This window comes from Phyllostomus hastatus, unplaced genomic scaffold (genome assembly GCF_019186645.2).
Source record: "Phyllostomus hastatus isolate PE091 unplaced genomic scaffold, TTU_PhHast_1.1 phas_scaffold_78, whole genome shotgun sequence".
NCBI lineage: Eukaryota > Metazoa > Chordata > Mammalia > Chiroptera > Phyllostomidae > Phyllostomus > Phyllostomus hastatus.
In genome coordinates, this window is record NW_025334041.1 from 82,661,321 (window position 1) to 82,680,049 (window position 18,729).

At 51.6% G+C, this 18,729-nt stretch overlaps 2 protein-coding genes across 4 annotated transcripts; one reads left to right on the forward strand and one right to left on the reverse strand.

The window, feature by feature from the left end:
- Positions 1–488: 488 nt before the first annotated feature.
- Positions 489–15,280, forward strand: LOXL3 (lysyl oxidase like 3). Of its 2 annotated transcripts, none has more exons than XM_045827633.1 (14): positions 489–563; positions 2,007–2,331; positions 4,156–4,319; positions 4,882–5,096; positions 12,039–12,258; positions 12,496–12,676; positions 12,817–12,971; positions 13,201–13,368; positions 13,504–13,666; positions 13,872–14,115; positions 14,213–14,328; positions 14,413–14,549; positions 14,638–14,749; positions 14,928–15,280. In XM_045827633.1, exons 2-14 carry the CDS (start codon positions 2,019–2,021, stop codon positions 14,999–15,001), a joined length of 2,262 nt encoding a protein of 753 aa, XP_045683589.1. In that variant the 5' UTR covers positions 489–563; positions 2,007–2,018; the 3' UTR covers positions 15,002–15,280. The 2 variants fall into 2 exon arrangements, with proteins under 2 accessions (XP_045683589.1, XP_045683588.1); XM_045827632.1 differs by having other exon boundaries at positions 520–563; positions 1,932–2,331.
- Positions 15,281–15,430: 150 nt separating this feature from the next.
- Positions 15,431–18,718, reverse strand: HTRA2 (HtrA serine peptidase 2). Of its 2 annotated transcripts, XM_045827634.1 has the most exons (8): positions 18,054–18,718; positions 17,748–17,952; positions 17,464–17,658; positions 17,218–17,250; positions 16,879–16,984; positions 16,672–16,741; positions 15,894–15,989; positions 15,431–15,788 (listed from the first exon to the last, which is right to left on the reverse strand). In XM_045827634.1, the coding sequence occupies exons 1-8, from the start codon at positions 18,557–18,559 to the stop codon at positions 15,623–15,625; spliced, it is 1,377 nt and encodes a 458-aa protein (XP_045683590.1). In that variant the 5' UTR covers positions 18,560–18,718; the 3' UTR covers positions 15,431–15,622. The 2 variants fall into 2 exon arrangements, with proteins under 2 accessions (XP_045683590.1, XP_045683592.1); XM_045827636.1 differs by lacking the exon at positions 17,218–17,250.
- Positions 18,719–18,729: the final 11 nt, after the last annotated feature.

Below are 18,729 nucleotides of genomic sequence, written 5' to 3' on the forward strand. Positions count from 1 at the left end.
ATCCTGGGGACCCAGTGGGACCATGGGGTACTCCTAGCCTCATTTCCCCCGGCCGGACCCGTCCCAATCCTGGCTATTTACTCTACACGGAGCAGGGTACATGGAGGACGGGCTAGGGGCTCGGGACTGGAAGGTTTCCCGGAGCCCAAAACTGAGCCGCGGCCTTCCCGCCGCCCGCCACAGGGGCCGCCGCCCGGGGCCAGTCCGCTACCCTGTGGCCTCTTGCGTGTCCAGTTCCCTGACCGTAGCTGCCCGGCCTCCAACCCAAGGGAAAAGAAAGCTTCATTGAGCCGGCCGGGAGGGGAGGGGCGGGGGGAGGTGGAGCAACAGCGGCCAGCCAGCTCCACGGGGGAGGGGAGGACCTAGAGGAGGGACCTGGTCTAGGAGGAATTCAGAGAGAAGGCAGAATGTAGGAGGGCTCTAGGGGACGTGGGAGGGACAAAAGGAGAGGCGGGAGAGAGGGGAGGGGTCCAGTCTCCCCAGGCCGAATACTTTTTTTTGGAAGTCCTAGGACTGGTCTCCCGGATCTTCTTCCAGCGTCTAGGGCCCCCGCTCAGCCAAAGGTAGGGGAGTCACGCTGCTGAGGAAGGGGAGCTGCGGCTGGAGAGGATGGTGGAGGGACCAGGAGGGCAAAGGGGTGATGTGGGATGGAGTCGAGGGGAAGCCAACCAGCTGAAGGTTTTATTATTGTCAAGGAAGAGTGAGACAAGAAGATTGGAAAGAGGAGGCAGATACGGAGAGATGGGTGGGGCAGTAGAAAGGGGGAGGCTGCAGGATTTTTCAAATAGGGCAGCTGGGAGGGCCCTAAGGCGGATGGCTGCTCTCTGAGGCCCTACTCCTGGGCTCCCCAAGCCAAAATGTCCACAGAACAAAGCTGTCCTCTTGGGTTGTTTGTCTGAGTCTGGGGAAGTATTTTGGGTGCCCCCCACTCCTGTTGTAGAGGAGCTGTTCTCAGCCCCTGACGGAGGGAAGGCCTTGGCTGAGGAACTGAATGGTGCCCCGGCCTGCGGTTGCCTGGTGACATTGATGGCGATGTTGGCAGGACGCTTGGACAACCCCACCCCCCCACCCCCCACCCATCTGGAGGCCTGGCTCTCCTGGGCCCCTTGACCCTGCAGGGCAGTGAGAGCCTGTGTGCTGGGTAGGGCCTGCAGTGGGCTCTTGGCACACTCTAGTCTCTGGCCTCTGCCACAGAATCTGCCCAGACAGGACTCTGGGCTTCGCCTCCATTCAAGGACCCTAGATCCAAGGGTCTCCTAAGCCCCCCTTGCCTGCTTCTCTCCACAATCAGTAGCTGTCTGTCCTCTGTCTGACTGGCTGAATGGGTCCCTCTGGCCTCTGCTTCTTGGCTCCTGTCAGTCCCTCTCTTCCTCACCTGCTGCCTGCCTCTCTCAGCCATTCTGCAGTTCTGTGTTCCTGGATCTTTCCAGATCACTCTCTGTCCATCATCAACATTGTCTGTCTGTCTGTCTGTCTGTCTGTCTCTGTCTCTCTCTCCCCCCCACCTTTCATTCCCACAATTTCCCTTCCTCTCACATCCTGTCTGTCTGGGTCTTCCTCTTTGTGTCTCTTGCTCAGTCTCTATCTCTATATCTCAACCATTCTCTTACTCTTGGTGTCTAATGGTTGTCTTTTGATCTCTGGGCCCCTGATGTGAGTGGGGGATAATGAAGGTGATCAGTATAGAACAAGGGAAGGTCATTGTGACACATTAACAACGAATAGTGAGAGTTTTACTCTACAAAGGGGAGGGAGAGTCTCTCAGCCTCTCTCTCTCCCTCCTTCCCTCCCTCCCTCTCCTCACTCTGCACCTAGAAGTCTGTGCCTCCTTGACTCGGTGTTTTAGCCCTTATTTAGTGTGTTTCTCTCTCACTGTCTTAGTCCCTGTCTGTCTCTGTCTCTGGTCTTACTACTGTCTCTTTTCCTCTCAGGATTTCTCTTTCTCGGACCTGGGCCTGCCTCAATCTCAGTTTCTCTCACACACACTCTCCCTCTGGGGCACCCAGGCATTCTCTGCCATGCAGCCTGTCAGTGTCTGGCAGTGGAGCCTGTGGGGGCTGTTGCTGTGCCTGCTGTGCAGCTCGTGCCTGGGATCTCCATCCCCATCCACGGCCCCAGAGAAGAGGGCCAGGAGCCAAGGGCTGCGGTTCCGGCTGGCTGGCTTCCCCAGGAAGCCCTTCGAGGGCCGTGTGGAGATACAGCAAGCTGGTGAATGGGGCACCATCTGTGATGATGACTTCACGCTAGAGGCAGCCCATGTCCTCTGCCGGGAGCTGGGCTTCACAGAGGCCACAGGCTGGACCCATAGCGCCAAATATGGCCCTGGAACAGGTGAGCACTGCTCCAGGTATAGCCTAGTTATTGCCTAAGTGTGACCCAAGTTCAGGGAACAAGACCATCAGGATAACACAGCCACAGGGACACAGGACACGAAGAATAGCTAATGTCAGCCAACATAGTCACTTCTCAGAGCTCTGTGTTCTTAGGCTGGTCCACGCCTTCTCTGAGGTTCGGATGCCCCATGTGCAAAAAGACTACATGATATCTAAGTTCCTTTCTGTTGAACAAAGTATGATTCTCCAAGGCCATGCATGAGCACAGCCCTGATTAAGTGAGCCCTGGTTAAAGTACAGGTGCTCTCATGAGATGTTGAGAGCAGGTAGATGATGTCTGGATGTCCCAAAGACAGACAGATCACAGATACTGCAGCTGACTAAGTCACATTATAGGCCAGAGCTAAAACCAACAAGCTGTCACTGACCAGGACAAGTATGAATATGGGTAGTAGAAGCTTAGGAACAATTCTACCTGAGGTCTGAGGGTGCTTGCACTGTATGAACCCACAATGGGATTGACAGGCAGATGCTGGTGCAGTCTGCAGTGGATTCCCCAATTCCAACTGGCTAGACCGCTTCTGAACCACTTGTGAATGCCACATTGTAAGAGACATGGTAGAAAATGGAAATATTTTCAGAGGAGAGCTGCCCAAATGTGAAGGATTTTTAAAATTTTTTTATTGCTTGATTTTAGAGAGAGACAGGAAGGGAGAGACAGCAGAGAGAGAGAAACATTGATTTGTTGTTCCAATTAGTTATGCTCTCATTGGCTGGCTCTTTATGTGCCCTGACAGGGCATCAGGCAACCTTGGGGTATCTGGACAATGCTCTAACCAGCTGAGCTACCCAAACAGGGCCCAGATATCAACGATGTGAAGCCAAGCTTCAAGGAAGAGTAGCTGAAGAAACCAGGGATTTTTTTTATATGAAAAGGAAAAAACCTTGGGTAGCAATTATATGATGGTTATCTTCAAATATGAAGACAGTCATGTGGCTAAGGGACTTTTTTTTTATGGCATCAAAGGACTGAATTAGACCGGGTAGGGGGAAGTTATAAAGACTCACAAGGACTTTGTAATGGTTCCCATAGCTTTGTGGGCAGGTGGAAGGTATCCCCGCAGAAGCTGGGGAAGTCCTGTCAGGTTATGTATGCATCAGGGGTCCCTGCACAGTGGCTGAGACAGAGGACCTTTGAGGATCCTCCCAATTCTGAGAGGAAGTCAATGACAGTCATTTCAAAGGTCCAGGCAGAGAGAAGGACAAGGGACAATGTGGAAGCACAGAGAGGGGAACACATGGGAAACTGTGAGACTGAGGTGACAGACCTTAGACTTCCAAGACTCACAAATGGCTCAAACCCCTAAGCTCCCATTGGCTGTGTGGTCTTAGGCAAGTTATTTAACTTCTCTGAACCCTTGTTTCTTTATATAAAGTGGTGGTAATATCTTCTGGCAGCTCTGTTCTTACAGTGACATGCATGTGCAATCATGGCAGAGTGCCTAACACAACAGGTTCTTGGTTGTTGTACTATCATTGAGTGGGTAAGAACTGAGCCAAATTTCAATGTTGACTCTTGTTTTTTTATTCACTGTACCAGATTCCTAACCATCCCCAGATCACCACCAACCCTCCATCAATCCTATGCCTCCTTTCCTATTCCCTCCAGGGTCCCTTGTCCCTTCCCCACCCCATCTTACCAAAAAAATGGGATCATCATGGCCAAGTGTGAGGCCTCCATTCTCACTGTCCCCAACTCCCCTATCATTCCCCCCATCCTACCTCCCCAAGCCTCTTTGTCCCTTCATCTCTCCCTCCACAGGCCGCATCTGGCTGGACAATCTGAGCTGTAGTGGGACTGAGCGCAGCGTGACGGAATGTGCCTCCAGGGGCTGGGGGAACAGTGACTGTACCCACGATGAGGATGCTGGAGTCATCTGCAAGGACGAGCGCCTCCCTGGCTTCCCTGACTCCAATGTCATCGAGGTCTGCAGTGCACACACACACACACCAGCCAGGATGGCCAGACAGAGAGGGTGGTGGGGTGTTGTAGGTGGTTAGAGGAGATACTAGAAGGTAGGGGACTCCATGTGCTCACTGGACAATTTGGGTGCGTAGGAAGCGGAAGGCTGAGTGGGTGGGGGCAAATGCTAGGGCTCCTAGATGCTGAAAAATCCATATTTGTTTCAGCATTAACAAACCTGGCAGGGACCTGGTCCCCAGGGCACCCTGGAACATCTCCCTCCTCACTTTCCCCTCCTCCAGTGCCACTTCCTCTGTGAAGTGCACCACCTGCTCCAGACAGTGAGGTGCTCCTTCCTAGCACCCTTGAGCATCCCTCAGGGCACCTCACAGCAGTCCTTCCACTGGACACCCCACACTCCAGTCAACACACCACTGGGGGAGGCACGCCTCTCTCTCAGCCCTGCCTCAGCCCCTGCTCCCCACTGGGTTCACAGGATGCACACGCAATCTGGGTTCCCTAAGGGTGTCAGGACATGTGAAAGGTGCTACCGGATTCCTTCCTCTGTTTGTGGTCCCTCTTCAGGTAGAGCATCACCTGCAAGTGGAGGAGGTGCGACTGCGACCAGCAGTTGGGCGGGGCAGGCGACCCCTGCCTGTGACTGAGGGACTGGTCGAAGTGAGGCTTCCCGATGGCTGGTCCAAAGTGTGTGACAAAGGCTGGAGTGCCCACAACAGCCACGTGGTCTGCGGGATGCTGGGCTTCCCCAGCGAAAAGAGGGTCAACACGGCTTTCTACAGGTGAAGGGATATGGGCGCTGGTGGAGCAGACTTGGGTGGAGGGGCACTCCTTAAAGAATGGGATTGAGAGACCTCTGAGAGGATCCAGGCACGGGGCTGAGGGGGGGGCCTCTAGGATAGTGGGGAAAGGGAGACACCGTTACGAGGCTAGAGAGGTGAGAAATATTGTGGGACTATGAGGGGCTCCTCCAGGTGGGTCTGCAAGGGGACCAGTGAGGCTCCTGCTCTCTGGTGTCCGAAGTGGTAGCGGGCTGGCAGGCAGAGTCCTCCCCGCCTGGCGCGCGCCAGTCTCGAGGCCACGCCCAGCGGCAGCGGGTCAGCGTGGGTTAAGGTCGCCACCCTGGCACCGCTCGGATCCCGAGTCCGAGTTCAGAAAGGGTGAGGACGCCCCCTGCTCAGGCGGAGCCTGGTTGCGTGCTGCGCAAGCCTAGGCGACCAGGGTCTGAGGACTGGAACTGGCCGGTGCCGCCCGCCCTCCGGGAAGCGTGTCTCGCTCTGGGACTCTTCCCGGGAGCCAGAGAGGGAGGGCGTCCCGCCCTGGGCTCAGGCCGCCAGCGGGGCGCGTCTGTGAGCACGAGAGCTCTAAGAACTTATAGGAATATTTTCTAGAATATCCTTCGGCCGGCCCTCCACCTGCTGGAGAGCCCAGCCAGCTTCCAGAATAACGAGTCTCACTGGGGACCGGTGTATTTACTACGTCTCTCTTCCCTGGAGCATCTAATTTGGTCATTTTGAAAAATTTGGAAATCTTTAGTCTCTCTATAATCTACTTTTGCAGGATAAAAATGCTTGTATCCTTTTTTTTCCTTTGTTTTCTATTTTTTTCTTTTGAAAATGATTATTTTCTTCAGTATTTCCTTAGATCAGTTTTGCAGAAAAACCTCTCGACATCTAGGTGACCTTCCACTGGGCACACTGCTTCCCACGTGGTCTGACGAGGTCTGATCAGAGGAATGCTCCGCTTTGCTTAAGCCGCGCCTCCATTCGCGCTGCAGTTCGATGAGGCCCCATCGCACTGCACCGCCTGGGCTTGTAATCAGCCAAAACCAGTTCAGGTCTTCACTTATCTTGGATACTGATAGAGCAGCCTATTTGAACCTAAATCTATGTTGAGTTTATTAATTCGCTACATCATTTTAAAGCCATTTTGAAGGCCATGATGATCCCATGAGATTACCTTGAATCTTGACATTATTTTCCATGTGTCATCCTTTCCAGCCTCCTTCCATAGAAAGACCTGGTAGCTGTGCCTTCTGGCTTCATCAGAGTAACTGTTAAACTTGTTGAAATGTTTAAAACCAAAGCCTGACTCTTCTTATGAAACTTTCCTCCAGGTTTACACAAAGGCTTCAACCATTAGTTGTGAAATGTCTTTTCAACCAGTTGAAAACAAATTGACTTCTACAATGATGTAGCCAACATTTCACCATCTTATCTATGATGATCTCACAGGAGACTTTATTAGTCTTTGCTAAAACCCAGGTCTACTATGTTCACAGCCTTTCTCCAGCTTCTGATTGATTAGTAATCGTTCAAAAAAGGAAATCATGGTGGTTTGACTGAGTTAATGTTTACTGAAAGCATTTTAAGCCTCTAAGGATCACCATAATTTCCCCTCAGTGTTCACAAACTCTCTATTTCATAAGTTACTCTAGGTTATTACTTATCTACAGTTTGAGGAATCCTTTCTCTTCTTTTTGAAAGTCAGTATATTATCCAACCTCCACTCTTTCCCATATGTGTTCAGATTTTCTTTGCCTTAGCTCCGAGACACATCTGAAATTTCTTTCAGCCCCCCCAAAATACACTTTATCTGCTTTAGAGACTCAACTGTTTTAAAACATCTATGTTCTCGACTCCTCCACTGTTATTTCCTTGGGGCTGTTTGCTCTTTATCTTTCTCTGTTTGCTCTTTTCTATTTCTTTCTCTGTTTGTTCTTTATCTTTCCTACTCCAAACACCAGGGTCTGAGAGATGAGTATGACTTAAATAGCAGGCATTTCAATTGAAGAGGGTAGCATAAACAAAAGCATAGAGATTTGTTCATTCAGTATTTATTTATTGAGTGCCTACTGTGTGCCAGGGACTGTTGTAGACTGTAGGGGTTCAACAGTGAACAAAACAGACAAAAATCCCTGATCTCACGGACTAAGGAAGAATTGGAGAATAAGAATGTAAGAACAGCAAAGAGCAGAACTATTCAAAATAAAGCAGGGGAGGGGTTAGGAAATGGCTGTGGGATTGCAGTTTCAAATAGGGTGGTCAGCAAAGGCCTCTTTGAGAAGGCATCTTTTGAGAAAAGATTTAAAGGAGGTAAGGGTACAAGCTATGCAGAAATCCAGACCAGCATTTTCAGGAACAGTGATTATAAATGAAAAAATCCAGGGGAGTGTGTGTTGCAGGGATGGGGTCAAGTCACACCCGGGATGCATTCTTGTGGAAAAGGGTAGACTACTGTACTTCGAGATTTCTAAATAATACTACATGTTTCTGAGCACTACTCTGGAGACCAAGGTGATCTCTCTGGATCACTGGCAAAAGGAGGTGCCGAGTGTATTTTATTTTTTTAAGATTTTATTTATTCATATTTAGAGAGAGAGGAAGGGAGGGAGAAAGAGAGGAAGAGAAACATCAATGTGTGATTGCCTCCTGTAAGCCCCCCACTAGGGACCTGGCCCACAACCCAGGCACATGCCCCCACTGGGAATTGAACCAGTGATCCCCCAGCTTGCAGGCTGATGCTCGATCCACTGAACCACACCAGCCAGGGCCCAAGTGTATTTTACTTTAGACATGTTTGAGAAAAAGATATCTAGGGGAAAGTTTTACATTATAAAACTAAACTCTTAGTAATGTCTTGGCAGAGTCTAAACTCTTAGTAATGTCTCAGGAAAGGGACCTGAGAACTACTGTAGACTCTTGGTTTGAATGTTGGACAGATTAGATGTTTTGGCAAAAATGCCAACTAAGTACATCCTCAGGAAGTAGCCAAGACAGGAAATACCCAACAGCTTCAGCCCTGTTTAGAATCTATATGTTAAAATTTTAGTGCCTCTTCATGCCATATACTGTATCCAGATATGACTCCTCAAGAGAAACAGCAGAGAAGAACATGTTCAAAGAAACAATAACAGAGCAGAACATGTTCTTATAAGAACATGTTCATGAACTTATAAGAACAGACGAGCAGGACCTGCATTCATTCATACACAGTTGGATGGGACAAAAATGGGGCAGAATTAAGTCTTTGAAAGCAAAGGGAGAGTGAGAGGAAAAACAGACCTAGTTTCCAGTCATTAAACTTAAGGCAATATCTTGAAGAATAAAATAGGTCAAATGTTTAGACTAATTACAAATAAATAAGGTTTTAGAACTTATTTCCCTAGGGGGATGAGTTCAGTTTGTGAATGACTAAAGCACACAGGCTTTAACTTGGGCAGGAAAGGTGCTGTCATCCTAAGCAGCCTGGCATCATATCCCCCAGTCAAACCAAGGTAACATCCTTAGATATTCCTACCCTGGCCCTTGGTCCTCATTCACTAGCCTCAGGCCTTCAAATGCCAGCAGCCAGAGAGCATCCAAGAATAAAAAGACAGTCTGCCTCCCCAGACATGACCAGGCCAGTTCTCTCTCCTCACCTGGTCAGTTTGGCTAGCCTAACAATCCTAACACCCTCCTACTTACACCCTTTCCCTTAGCCCTTCCCTAAGGTTTAGATCAGCCTCAGCATTGACCCAGAAGATGGGATAACCCCATCTGCCTTAATTCCGTGGGTCTGGTGTAGGGGTTCTGTCAGTCCTGAGCCCATGCCCTTCACTGCTGCTCACACACCTGGTCATGTGCTTATGAGGCCAAACAGCTATGAAGGGTAGAGCCTTGGGAGTGTCTGACTTTATAACATCCTGCCGCCACGAACGCTTTGATTCTAGGAAAAGAAACCTTGCCCCTGGTCCCAGAGCACCAGCCTTTTCGACTTGGTTCTAGAATGATCCTGACTCTGCTATTGTCTTATCCTCACAGAAAGTTGAGGAAGCGAGCGGCCAAAGCCTCGGCCCGACGCCCCAAGCCCCTTGGAAGGTAATGGGGCAAGAGCCCCGGGACCTCCTGCACACCCCTGTGGCCCCAGGAGGTGGATGGATGGAAGGCAGCCTATCCATGTCCATCCCAAAACCCAAGCTGATGAATTAAGGCTATGACTGGAAAATGGCCATTCCGGGAGTGATGGGGAGGGGAGGCAGGCGTGGGAATGGGCAGGCTTTGATCTTAGGAGGAATAATGAAGGAATGGCTGAGGAGAAGACTCCTCATTTTTATATTTCCCCCAAACAGCTTGGACTGCAGCTTGAGCCACCTGCATGCTTCCTCCCCTTCCCCAGTCTTCTCCCTTAATTCACCCTCATTCCCATTCTCTCTCCTGCCTTAACTTCCCTCTTATCTCCTCCCCTCATCCACCTGGACTGACATAATTAGATTTCTCATCACTGTTGCTGAATCCAGAGAGCAGCATGAGATCCAAAACCACACATCGGTGGTATGCAGCAGCCAGTGTTTGCAGCAAATTGGGCTGCCTTCATTATATCCCTTCCCACACTCTGCATAAGGGGTCCTTCCCAGAAACAGGAAAAAAAAAATCACTCTCTGCCTTTCCTGGGCCAAGTACCTAACCACTACTTCCACTAACTTCTGTCTCCTTTTTCCAGACCAATCACCAAGCGTAAAGTCAAATCCAAACCCCGAGTGGGCAGGGGGCCAATCAAGAGGTAAATAAAGTTCAGGTTTGGTGGACAGGAGAGGGAGCACCTAGCCGTGAGTCCCGGGATTGGGCTGTGGTCAGGAAGGGGTGCCAGAGAGCCCTCCACCAAAAGTGGGGGAGCAGCAGCAGCTATTACAGACCACCTTCCTGATGAGTCACTGAACCATAAAGTACGGCTTGCCCTGTGTCACTGAGGAATTATGCTTGTCATGGGATTTTTAAAAATCTCTATAGGAGTTCATCCACTGACTGCCCTTGTTCCACATGCTCATTTATCTTCCCCAGTGAATTCTAGTAGAAACTCTAGCACTTTCGTCCTCCAAGTGCCATACTTGCCTGTCCCCTAAGAAGTTGTCAGTGTTTCCATCCTACCTTTATTTGGTTAATTTTTAAAAACAAGTGCTACTGGCCTGGAGGTAAGACTCAGTGTCTCCTCTGGAAACTTAACCAGGGATGGGATCCTCTCTGGCCCAACTGACACAATTAGGCTCTCGGTTCCATAATTTTCCTCCTGGGTTGCTTCAAAGAGAACACAAGGGAATGGAAAATTCCCACCTGTGATTACATCTCACTGGGCTTCCAAAGGCCATTTGCACATGCATCCTCCCTGATGACTTCTTCAGGAGTGACAGACACAGAAAACGCATCCCACTCCATTGTCCCCTCCTCTCCTCAGTGCATTCTGAGATCACCCACTGGTCTCCTCGTACCCCTCATTTTCCAGCTCCTCCCTCTGGTGGCTTCAAAGAAGCTTGGAATTTGGGGATGTTCTTGTAGTGCCTTTTAGCTGAGGGTCATCTTTGCCCAATGTGGCCATATTCTGGCCTTCCCTGACTTCTACATTAAAGTGCACACTGCGTTTTTACTTTCTAAGTTGTGGGGGAAGGGGAGGAGGGAGCCCAGAAGAGAGGTGTCTTTTTCCTGCGATGGCCTCTTTGACTTTTATTTTCAGCCAAACAGGACTTTGGGAGAGTACCTGATCTCTTTGAGCTTCCGAATCCACTTATCCTGAGCTTCCAAAGGTATTCTGTCAAGTCTCTAGGCTTCCTTTGTCTGCTGTGTTTATAAACATGTTGTTCTGTCTTCCTAGCCAATGTCTTCAAGTTGTCATGTTCCTTCCCTCCTCTGAGGCACATCGCTGTAATATTTCACTTTCAAACCAGCCTCACAAGCCCACTCCACCAATACCAGGCCTTAGCTGGTTACCTTCCCCTCTGGGCTTGAACCAGCTGTCCTAGCAAGAAGGTACTTCACATGCCTCGCTGCGATTTCTCACTCCATTTGTGTTAATAATAAGTCCCCTCATTCTCTGAAGCATCTCTCTGCAGTGATTCCAAATTTTAACATCCCTCATTTAGTCCCATTTTCCTACTCTGGTGGCTATGGAACATTCTTTCTGTTATGTTTAAATTGCAGAAGCACAGACTGCCTCATTAAAGACTCACAGCTTGGCTCAGGTCTGGGGATGTCTTTGCCATTGTTGTTCGTATTCACTCTCCTTCTCTGGCCATGTGATCCCTCTAACTTCCGTCTGTCTTGCATTTATATACCATCATCCCTACATTTGCCAGCCCATCTTTTGTGTGTCCCCTAACCAGTCTGTTCTTCCCATAACTGCCTGTCATACTCTGGCCTGGGCATCCCTCTGGTCTCTCAGGAGCCATTTAGACGAGAGATTTACTCACTCATCTGCATCCTGACTCATTCAGTCATTCCATCCTCAGCACAGCAGAAGAATCTGTGTACTCTGGCTATACAGGCTTCCTGTTCATGTTGGCTGCCCCCTCCTACCCGTCTCTTCCCATTGGGTGGTCCTAGCTGCCCATTCTCTTTGCACAGAGGCCTCAGCCTCCATTATTAAGGTCAACAGTGTGAAACCATGTGGAGCAAAGTTTCTGTCAGGCAAGTCAAGACTGGCTGCCCTCCCACAGGCCCTATGGCATAAGGTTTTTCTGCTGCAAAAGGTCCCCATAGACCCTGCTGTCTGAGTAACCTAGACTCTTTCAGCCCAGAAACTCACCATTCCCTTTGTCCCTCTGGAGGGCAGTGAAGCAGAGAAGGAGGAAAGAAGAGGGATAAAGTGGTCATGAAAAGTTAGGGGATGGTAGAAGCATGGAGCGGGAGGCGGGTTACGAGCGCAGAGGCAGGAGCACTGTTTTACCCTACTGCTCCCCACTCCTGTCCCCCCAGGCTGCTGGCCCAGCGGCAGCAACACTTCTTTGGTCTGCATGGGGTGACATGTGTGGGTACAGAGACCCACCTCTCCCGCTGCTCCTTGGAGTTCTATCGTGCCAATGACACCACCAGGTGCCCAGGGGGTGCCCCAGCGGTGGTGAGTTGTGTGCCAGGTCCTGTCTACACAACGTCCAATGGCCAGAAGAAGCAACAGCAGTCGAAACCTCAGGGGGAGGTGTGTGAGACAGTGACAATGACCTTCCCTGCCCCTGGTAGAGACCCACCCTAGCCTGGCTGCCCCTGACTAAGCACAGCCCTGACCTTTAAGGACAGGGAGGAAACTTCCAGTGGGTGGGCCACAGACCTGAGACACGCCCCCCCATCCCTTCTTCCATTGATCTCCAGGTCTGCTCTGCCCTCTCTCTGCTGCTGTTCCCATTCACTGCCACCACACTGTCTCTCTTCTCTATAGGCCCGAGTGCGTCTAAAGGGCGGGGCCCACCCTGGAGAGGGCCGGGTGGAAGTGTTGAAGGCTGGCACATGGGGCACAGTCTGTGACCGCAAATGGGACCTACAGGCAGCCAGCGTGGTGTGTCGGGAGCTGGGCTTCGGGAGTGCTCGGGAGGCTCTGAGTGGTGCCCGCATGGGGCAGGGTGAGAAAGATGAAGGTGGGGGGGGCAGGGAAGAAAGACATACACACTCCTGCGGGATACAACCCTTGGGGAGAAGGAGACCCCTGGATGGACAACCAAGGCCCAGTTACAACCTCCTGATCTTTGGCCTTTGACCCTAGGCATGGGTGCCATCCATCTCAGTGAAGTTCGATGCTCTGGACAGGAACCCTCCCTCTGGAAGTGCCCCCACAAGAACATCACAGCTGAGGACTGCTCCCATGGCCAGGATGCTGGAGTTCGATGCAACATGCCCTACACTGGGGTAGAGACCAGGGTCAGTCATACTTTCCACCTTGGCTCAGGTATCTCGCATCTTATCTGGTCACATTCTGAAGCGTGATGGCTCCCAAACCACTGCCCTCGGCCCCTGCAATCCTGCAGCTCCCACCTGACACCCCATGTGCCCTTTATGTGCCTCTGAGTAACCCCTTACCACAGCCTGCTACAGACCCCCATTGCCCCACCCCAAAAGCTTTCCCAGCTCTTCCCTTCTGTCACTACAGATCCGACTCAGTGGGGGCCGCAGCCGACATGAAGGGCGAGTTGAGGTGCAAATAGGGGGACCCGGGCCCCTTCGCTGGGGCCTCATCTGTGGGGATGACTGGGGGACACTGGAGGCCATGGTGGTCTGTAGGCAACTTGGACTGGGCTATGCCAACCATGGCCTGCAGGTGAGTGGAAGGAGAGAGGAGCCAAGGTTATTGCCTCCAAAGCCTGTGTTTGGGGCAGAGGACTATGGAAATGAGTTCTTTGACCCTGGAGGCTGGATAGTGGGGCCTCACAGAAACATCTGCATGTGTCCCCAGGAGACCTGGTATTGGGACTCAGGGAATACAACAGAGGTAGTAATGAGTGGAGTGCGCTGCACAGGGACCGAGCTGTCCCTGGACCAATGTGCTCATCACGGCACCCACATTGCCTGCAAGAGGACAGACACCCGTTTCACTGCCGGAGTCATCTGTTCTGAGAGTGAGTGGAGAGCCAGCCAGGGAAGGGAGGTTCTGGGCCACCCCTTTCTGCAAATGAGAAGGCTGTAATCTGGAGGGGTACTCCTTCCCATTAAAAAAAAAAAAAACAGCTTTATACACTCTATAGAGGGGCAGGGTGAAAGCATCCCCATCTGTCCCCGCCCTTCAGCAGTGACTTCTAACATTCCCCTTCCTTCCCGGTGCAGCCGCATCAGATCTGCTGCTGCACTCAGCACTGGTGCAGGAGACCGCCTACATCGAGGACCGGCCCCTGCACATGCTGTACTGTGCTGCGGAGGAGAACTGCCTGGCCCGCTCAGCCCGCTCAGCCAACTGGCCTTACGGCCACCGCCGTCTACTCCGATTCTCCTCCCAGATTCACAACCTGGGACGAGCTGACTTCAGGCCCAAGGCTGGGCGCCACTCTTGGGTGTGGCACGAGTGCCATGGGTGAGTGGGTCTAGTAGAAGAGCAAAGCCACTGGGGTGAGTGTGAGGCTGCAGGGAGCAGGGAAGGAAACAAGCTCCCTTGTCTCTTGCCCCCATAGGCATTACCACAGTATGGACATCTTCACTCACTATGATATCCTGACCCCCAACGGCACCAAGGTGGCTGAGGGCCACAAAGCTAGTTTCTGTCTAGAAGACACCGAGTGTCAGGAGGGTGAGTGGGGGCCTAGAATGGACAACAGTACCTCCATCCCTCAGCCTTGCCTCACGCTGATGTGTGTCATGCTAATCCCTTCAGATGTCTCCAAGAGATACGAGTGTGCCAACTTTGGAGAGCAGGGCATCACTGTAGGCTGCTGGGATCTCTACAGACATGACATTGACTGTCAATGGATTGACATCACAGATGTGAAGCCAGGAAACTACATTCTGCAGGTGCCTGGGGTCTGATATGTCCTACTACCAAGTAGAAGGAGTGTTTATTCGACACCTTTGAATTATGTTGCCTTTCTCCCCCTCGCAGGTGGTCATCAACCCCAATTTTGAAGTAGCAGAGAGTGACTTCACCAACAATGCGATGAAATGTAACTGCAAATATGATGGACATCGCATTTGGGTGCACAACTGCCACATTGGTATTTGGTGGGAAGGGCAGCCCAGGAAGACTGGGGGATGGGAGGGAAAGGCCTTCATTCTCTTCTCCCAGTTGTTTGTCTTCCCACCCACCTCTGGATCTCCTAGCTTCTCCACTTCCACCCACCCTTTCCCACAATGGATCTGTTTTCCTGCCCAAACTGCCCATTCCCTTTACAGGTGATGCCTTCAGTGAAGAGGCCAATAAGAGGTTCGAGCGCTACCCTGGACAGACCAGCAACCAGGTCATTTAAGGTGCTAATACTCACCTCTTCAGACCACCACTGGCCCCTAATGGCAGGGGTCTGAGGTTGCCATTACCTCAGGAGCTTACCAAGAAACCCCTGCCGTCAGCAAGCCCACCACACTCATCCGTGTGCACTGCAGACATGGGACTGTCAAGCAGAAGTAACCACCATCTTTCCTAGGCCAGCTGTCTGCATCTGTGACCAAGCATGGGGAACCCTGGCTCCCAGGCCCAGCACTGAGCTGAGCTCACCACAAAGAGCAGCCCGATTAACTGGCCAGAACAACCGACAGCAGCAGCTCATTTTCTTGAATAGGGAGGTCAGGATGGTCAGCTCCAGTATACCCCCTCTTCAGTGAGGGGGGAATACAGCTTCACCTCTAGCCTTTTTGGGAGAGAGAAGATCAGCATCCCTCCCTCATTTTTTACTATAACATGTTGCTAGGTATAATTTTATTTTATATAAAAAGTGTTTTTGTGATTCTTCAGAGCCCAGGGATTGATGCTGGTGGTTGGAGGGACCTGCCCCCCACTGGTTCATTTAATCCTCTGTCCAGCTGCCCTCACAGCCTAGGCCAGGAAAGCAAGTGGAAATCAGAGCAGGAGCCCCATACTCTTGCTGATCCATTCACTCTGTGACTTCAGGGGTCACATATAAGGTCAGTGTTTCTGTTCCCCGCCGGATCCGCACTGCCAGCTGGGACTGCGTTCGAACAGCTTCATAAATATCTTCAGCATTCTGTACCAGCTGCTCCCCAATGGCCAAGATCACATCACCTGGCCGCAGACCAGCCCTGTTGCAAAAGATGGACAGAGAGAAAGGAAGGAGTAGACAGCCCAGTTCATGGGCACATGTACACCTCACCCACCACCACCTCACAGTGCAGTCTCTCCCTCACCGGTGTGCCGGGGAGTCCAGGATGACCTTATGGATGAGCACACCATGCTGAACATCAGGAAAGCTTGGTTCTCGAAGCTGTAGTTCAGCAAGGATGCTGAAAGGACACAGATCACCCTGTTAACCACACCAAGGTGCTCTCCCCATTTGGGTTCACCTTCAGTTTTTCATCAACACACTGATGACTATATGGACAAGAAATCCACTAGGTACTCCAGATACAAAGGCAACTTACTTTCTGCCTTCTAGTAGTTAGGAAGTAGGACGTGCATAGAAAAGGTACCTAATTCCACATAACACATAATGTTAAATCAATAGAAGTAATCCACTGTAGAATCCTAAGAGAAGCTTTAAGGAGTAGAACTTCAGCTGAGCCTAAAAGGATGGGTCAGCTATTTAACTATATATAAAAAAGAACAATATAAATAAAAACCTGTAATAGGAAATCAGGTTGGCTGGAACAGAATATAGTCATGTAGAAAGCCAGGTCTGAAAAATGGAAAATGACCCCAAACACCAGGTTAATAGACGGAAGGTTTTAAATCAAAGCACTAATGAGATGAAATCAATCTGATGACAGCTGTGCAAAATGGAATGGGGTGAGAAAGTCAACAGGATGAGAGAGAAAGTCAACAGGAGAGAGGAGCTATCTTCTGATAGCTCCAAGTGTGACGCAGTTCACCACACATAAAGATAGAATTTTCTGAGAACAAAGCTCAACAGAAGTGCCATTGGCTCACCAATGGCATCCTACAGATCACTATTCCTAAAGCTCATACCTGGGAGTCAGGGTCAACATCATCACCCCAATGTAGCGGCGCTTGGACCCACTGGTTCCAAACCAGGAATCTGTGATAAAGAGACAAATAAACCCTACCCAGTTACATCCTTCCTTCCCCTCTCTCCTCCCAACAGACCCTTCTCCAACAAGGCCCAATGAATGCCCCACCACTTAAAGGAGCCTCTCCCCCCGAACCCAGGCTCACTCTTCTTTTCCCCACGGTGCAGAAACTCTCGAAGGCGATCAGAAGGGATAGCAAAGGAGATTCCAGCTGTGACCTTCATGGTATTCACTCCGATCACCTCTCCATCCTGCAGGGACAGAATCAACTATTCCCTAACATGAATAAATAGTAGGAGATGGGGTGTACCTGAACAAGAACAGCAGGGATCATTGGGGAATTGGGTAGATCTGACTGGATTCTGGGAGACAGCTAACAAGGGACTGTTCAGAAACTTAACCAAACCTCACTGAATCAGGGAAAAGCCCACCTCTTCCCACACTGACCTGGGACAGGGATTCTTGGAAAGGATGTCCCACTCACCAGGTTAACCAGGGGACCTCCAGAATTTCCAAACTGCAGGACAAGGAGAAAATATGGAAGAGATCCAGGGACTCTCTGCCTGAGTGCATACCAGGCTGCAGGCATCTTCTCCAAATTCTACATTTTTGTAGCCCAACCTCCATATGGTATAGGCTCGTCCACCTTCTATCACACTTGGTGCCTGCACCACACAGCCCCTGTCCCTCTCCCAACCTAGACTGTCACTTTTCCCATATCAGTACGCACATCAATAGCTGCATCAGTCTGGATGTATTCCACATTGGTTTGCGGAAGGCCCAGGTCTCTGGCTGGACGCTGAGCAGAGCTGACGATGCCGGATGTGATCGTGTTCTGCAGTGCAAAGGGACTTCCCATGGCAACCACAAACTCCCCTTGCCTGACATCAGCTGAGCGCCCCAGGGGCAGTGTGGGGAGGGGTTCCTAAAGGAAAATGCGTACCAGGGGTCTATCATCTGGAGAAAAGAGCAAATTCAGAGCCCCAACCAGCCCTGGGCTGCCCGGACTCCCACCTTAGTCTGAATCCTCAGCGTGGCAATGTCTGCTACGGGATCCACAGCTGTGACCATGGCTTCATACGTGTCCCCACTAGGCAGCCTCACACGGACTCGGCGCCTATCAGCCACCACATGGGCGTTGGTAACAATGAGCCCGTCCGCAGCCACCACGAATCCTGAGCCATTCGAGATGGGAACTTCGCGGCCCGAGAAAGGGTGGCTGGAATGGAGGGAGAGCACGAAAGTGAGGAGGTCGAACTCCTCCAGCTCGCCCGCCCTCTAGCCCGCAACTGGGTGCCTCCTGGTCTACCCCACCGTTACCGTCCCAGGATCTCGATATAAACCACAGCAGGTGCAGTCTTCTCCACCACGTCTGCAATGAAGTTGTACTGGCTCCGGGGAGAGGCAGGCTGCGAGCTAAGGACAGAAGCAAGGACGGCCGGGGGACCCCGCCCCCCGCCCCACAACAACAGCAGCACTGCCCCACCAGCGCCCAGTGCCACGGCCAGCCACACGCGTGGACGGGTTCCAGGGGTCCCTGAGTTCTCCCGAGTCTGAGGATCTGGGGTCTCCGCAGTCAGCCGTGCTCGGGAGTCCGAAGTCCCTGACGTCAGACATGTTCGTGGTCCAGGGACCCCCACAGAGAACTGGGCCCGGAGACTGGGAGTCCCGTAAGACCCTCCGACCCGAGGGTCGGGAGTTCCTGACGTCAGCAGGGCCCGGAGGTCAGGGGTCAACAGAGAGGCCTTTCCCCAAAATAAACCCCCAAAAGCTCGCCATCCCCGAAAGCCCCAGCCTGCACCCCGCCCCGCCCTCAGTGCAGCCATCAGCTCCGCCTCGGCTGCCTCTTCGCCCGCCCTACACAGAGGCGGCGCCCTGGACGTGAGCGGGTGGACGGCCGGACGCGGAGCACGCCGGTATCTGAAGTCCTCCAGAAGTGCACGCTGGAACCAGGATTCCGGGAGGCCGACTCCGCCCTCCGTCTGGCGAATGCCGG

Bases quoted from the DNA above. Each gene is read 5' to 3' on its own strand.
- LOXL3 (XM_045827633.1), top strand. From the start codon at position 2,019: ATGCAGCCTGTCAGTGTCTGGCAGTGGAGCCTGTGGGGGCTGTTGCTG. The intron at 2,332-4,155 runs GTGAGCACTGCT...CTCCCTCCACAG, and splicing joins CAAATATGGCCCTGGAACAG to GCCGCATCTGGCTGGACAAT. The intron at 13,667-13,871 runs GTGAGTGGAGAG...TTCCCGGTGCAG, and splicing joins CGGAGTCATCTGTTCTGAGA to CCGCATCAGATCTGCTGCTG.
- HTRA2 (XM_045827634.1), bottom strand. From the start codon at position 18,559: ATGGCTGCACTGAGGGCGGGGCGGGGTGCAGGCTGGGGCTTTCGGGGA. The intron at 17,953-18,053 runs GTAACGGTGGGG...CCTCCATTCCAG, and splicing joins TATATCGAGATCCTGGGACG to CCACCCTTTCTCGGGCCGCG. The intron at 17,251-17,463 runs GTGCGTACTGAT...CTTGTCCTGCAG, and splicing joins AGACTGATGCAGCTATTGAT to TTTGGAAATTCTGGAGGTCC.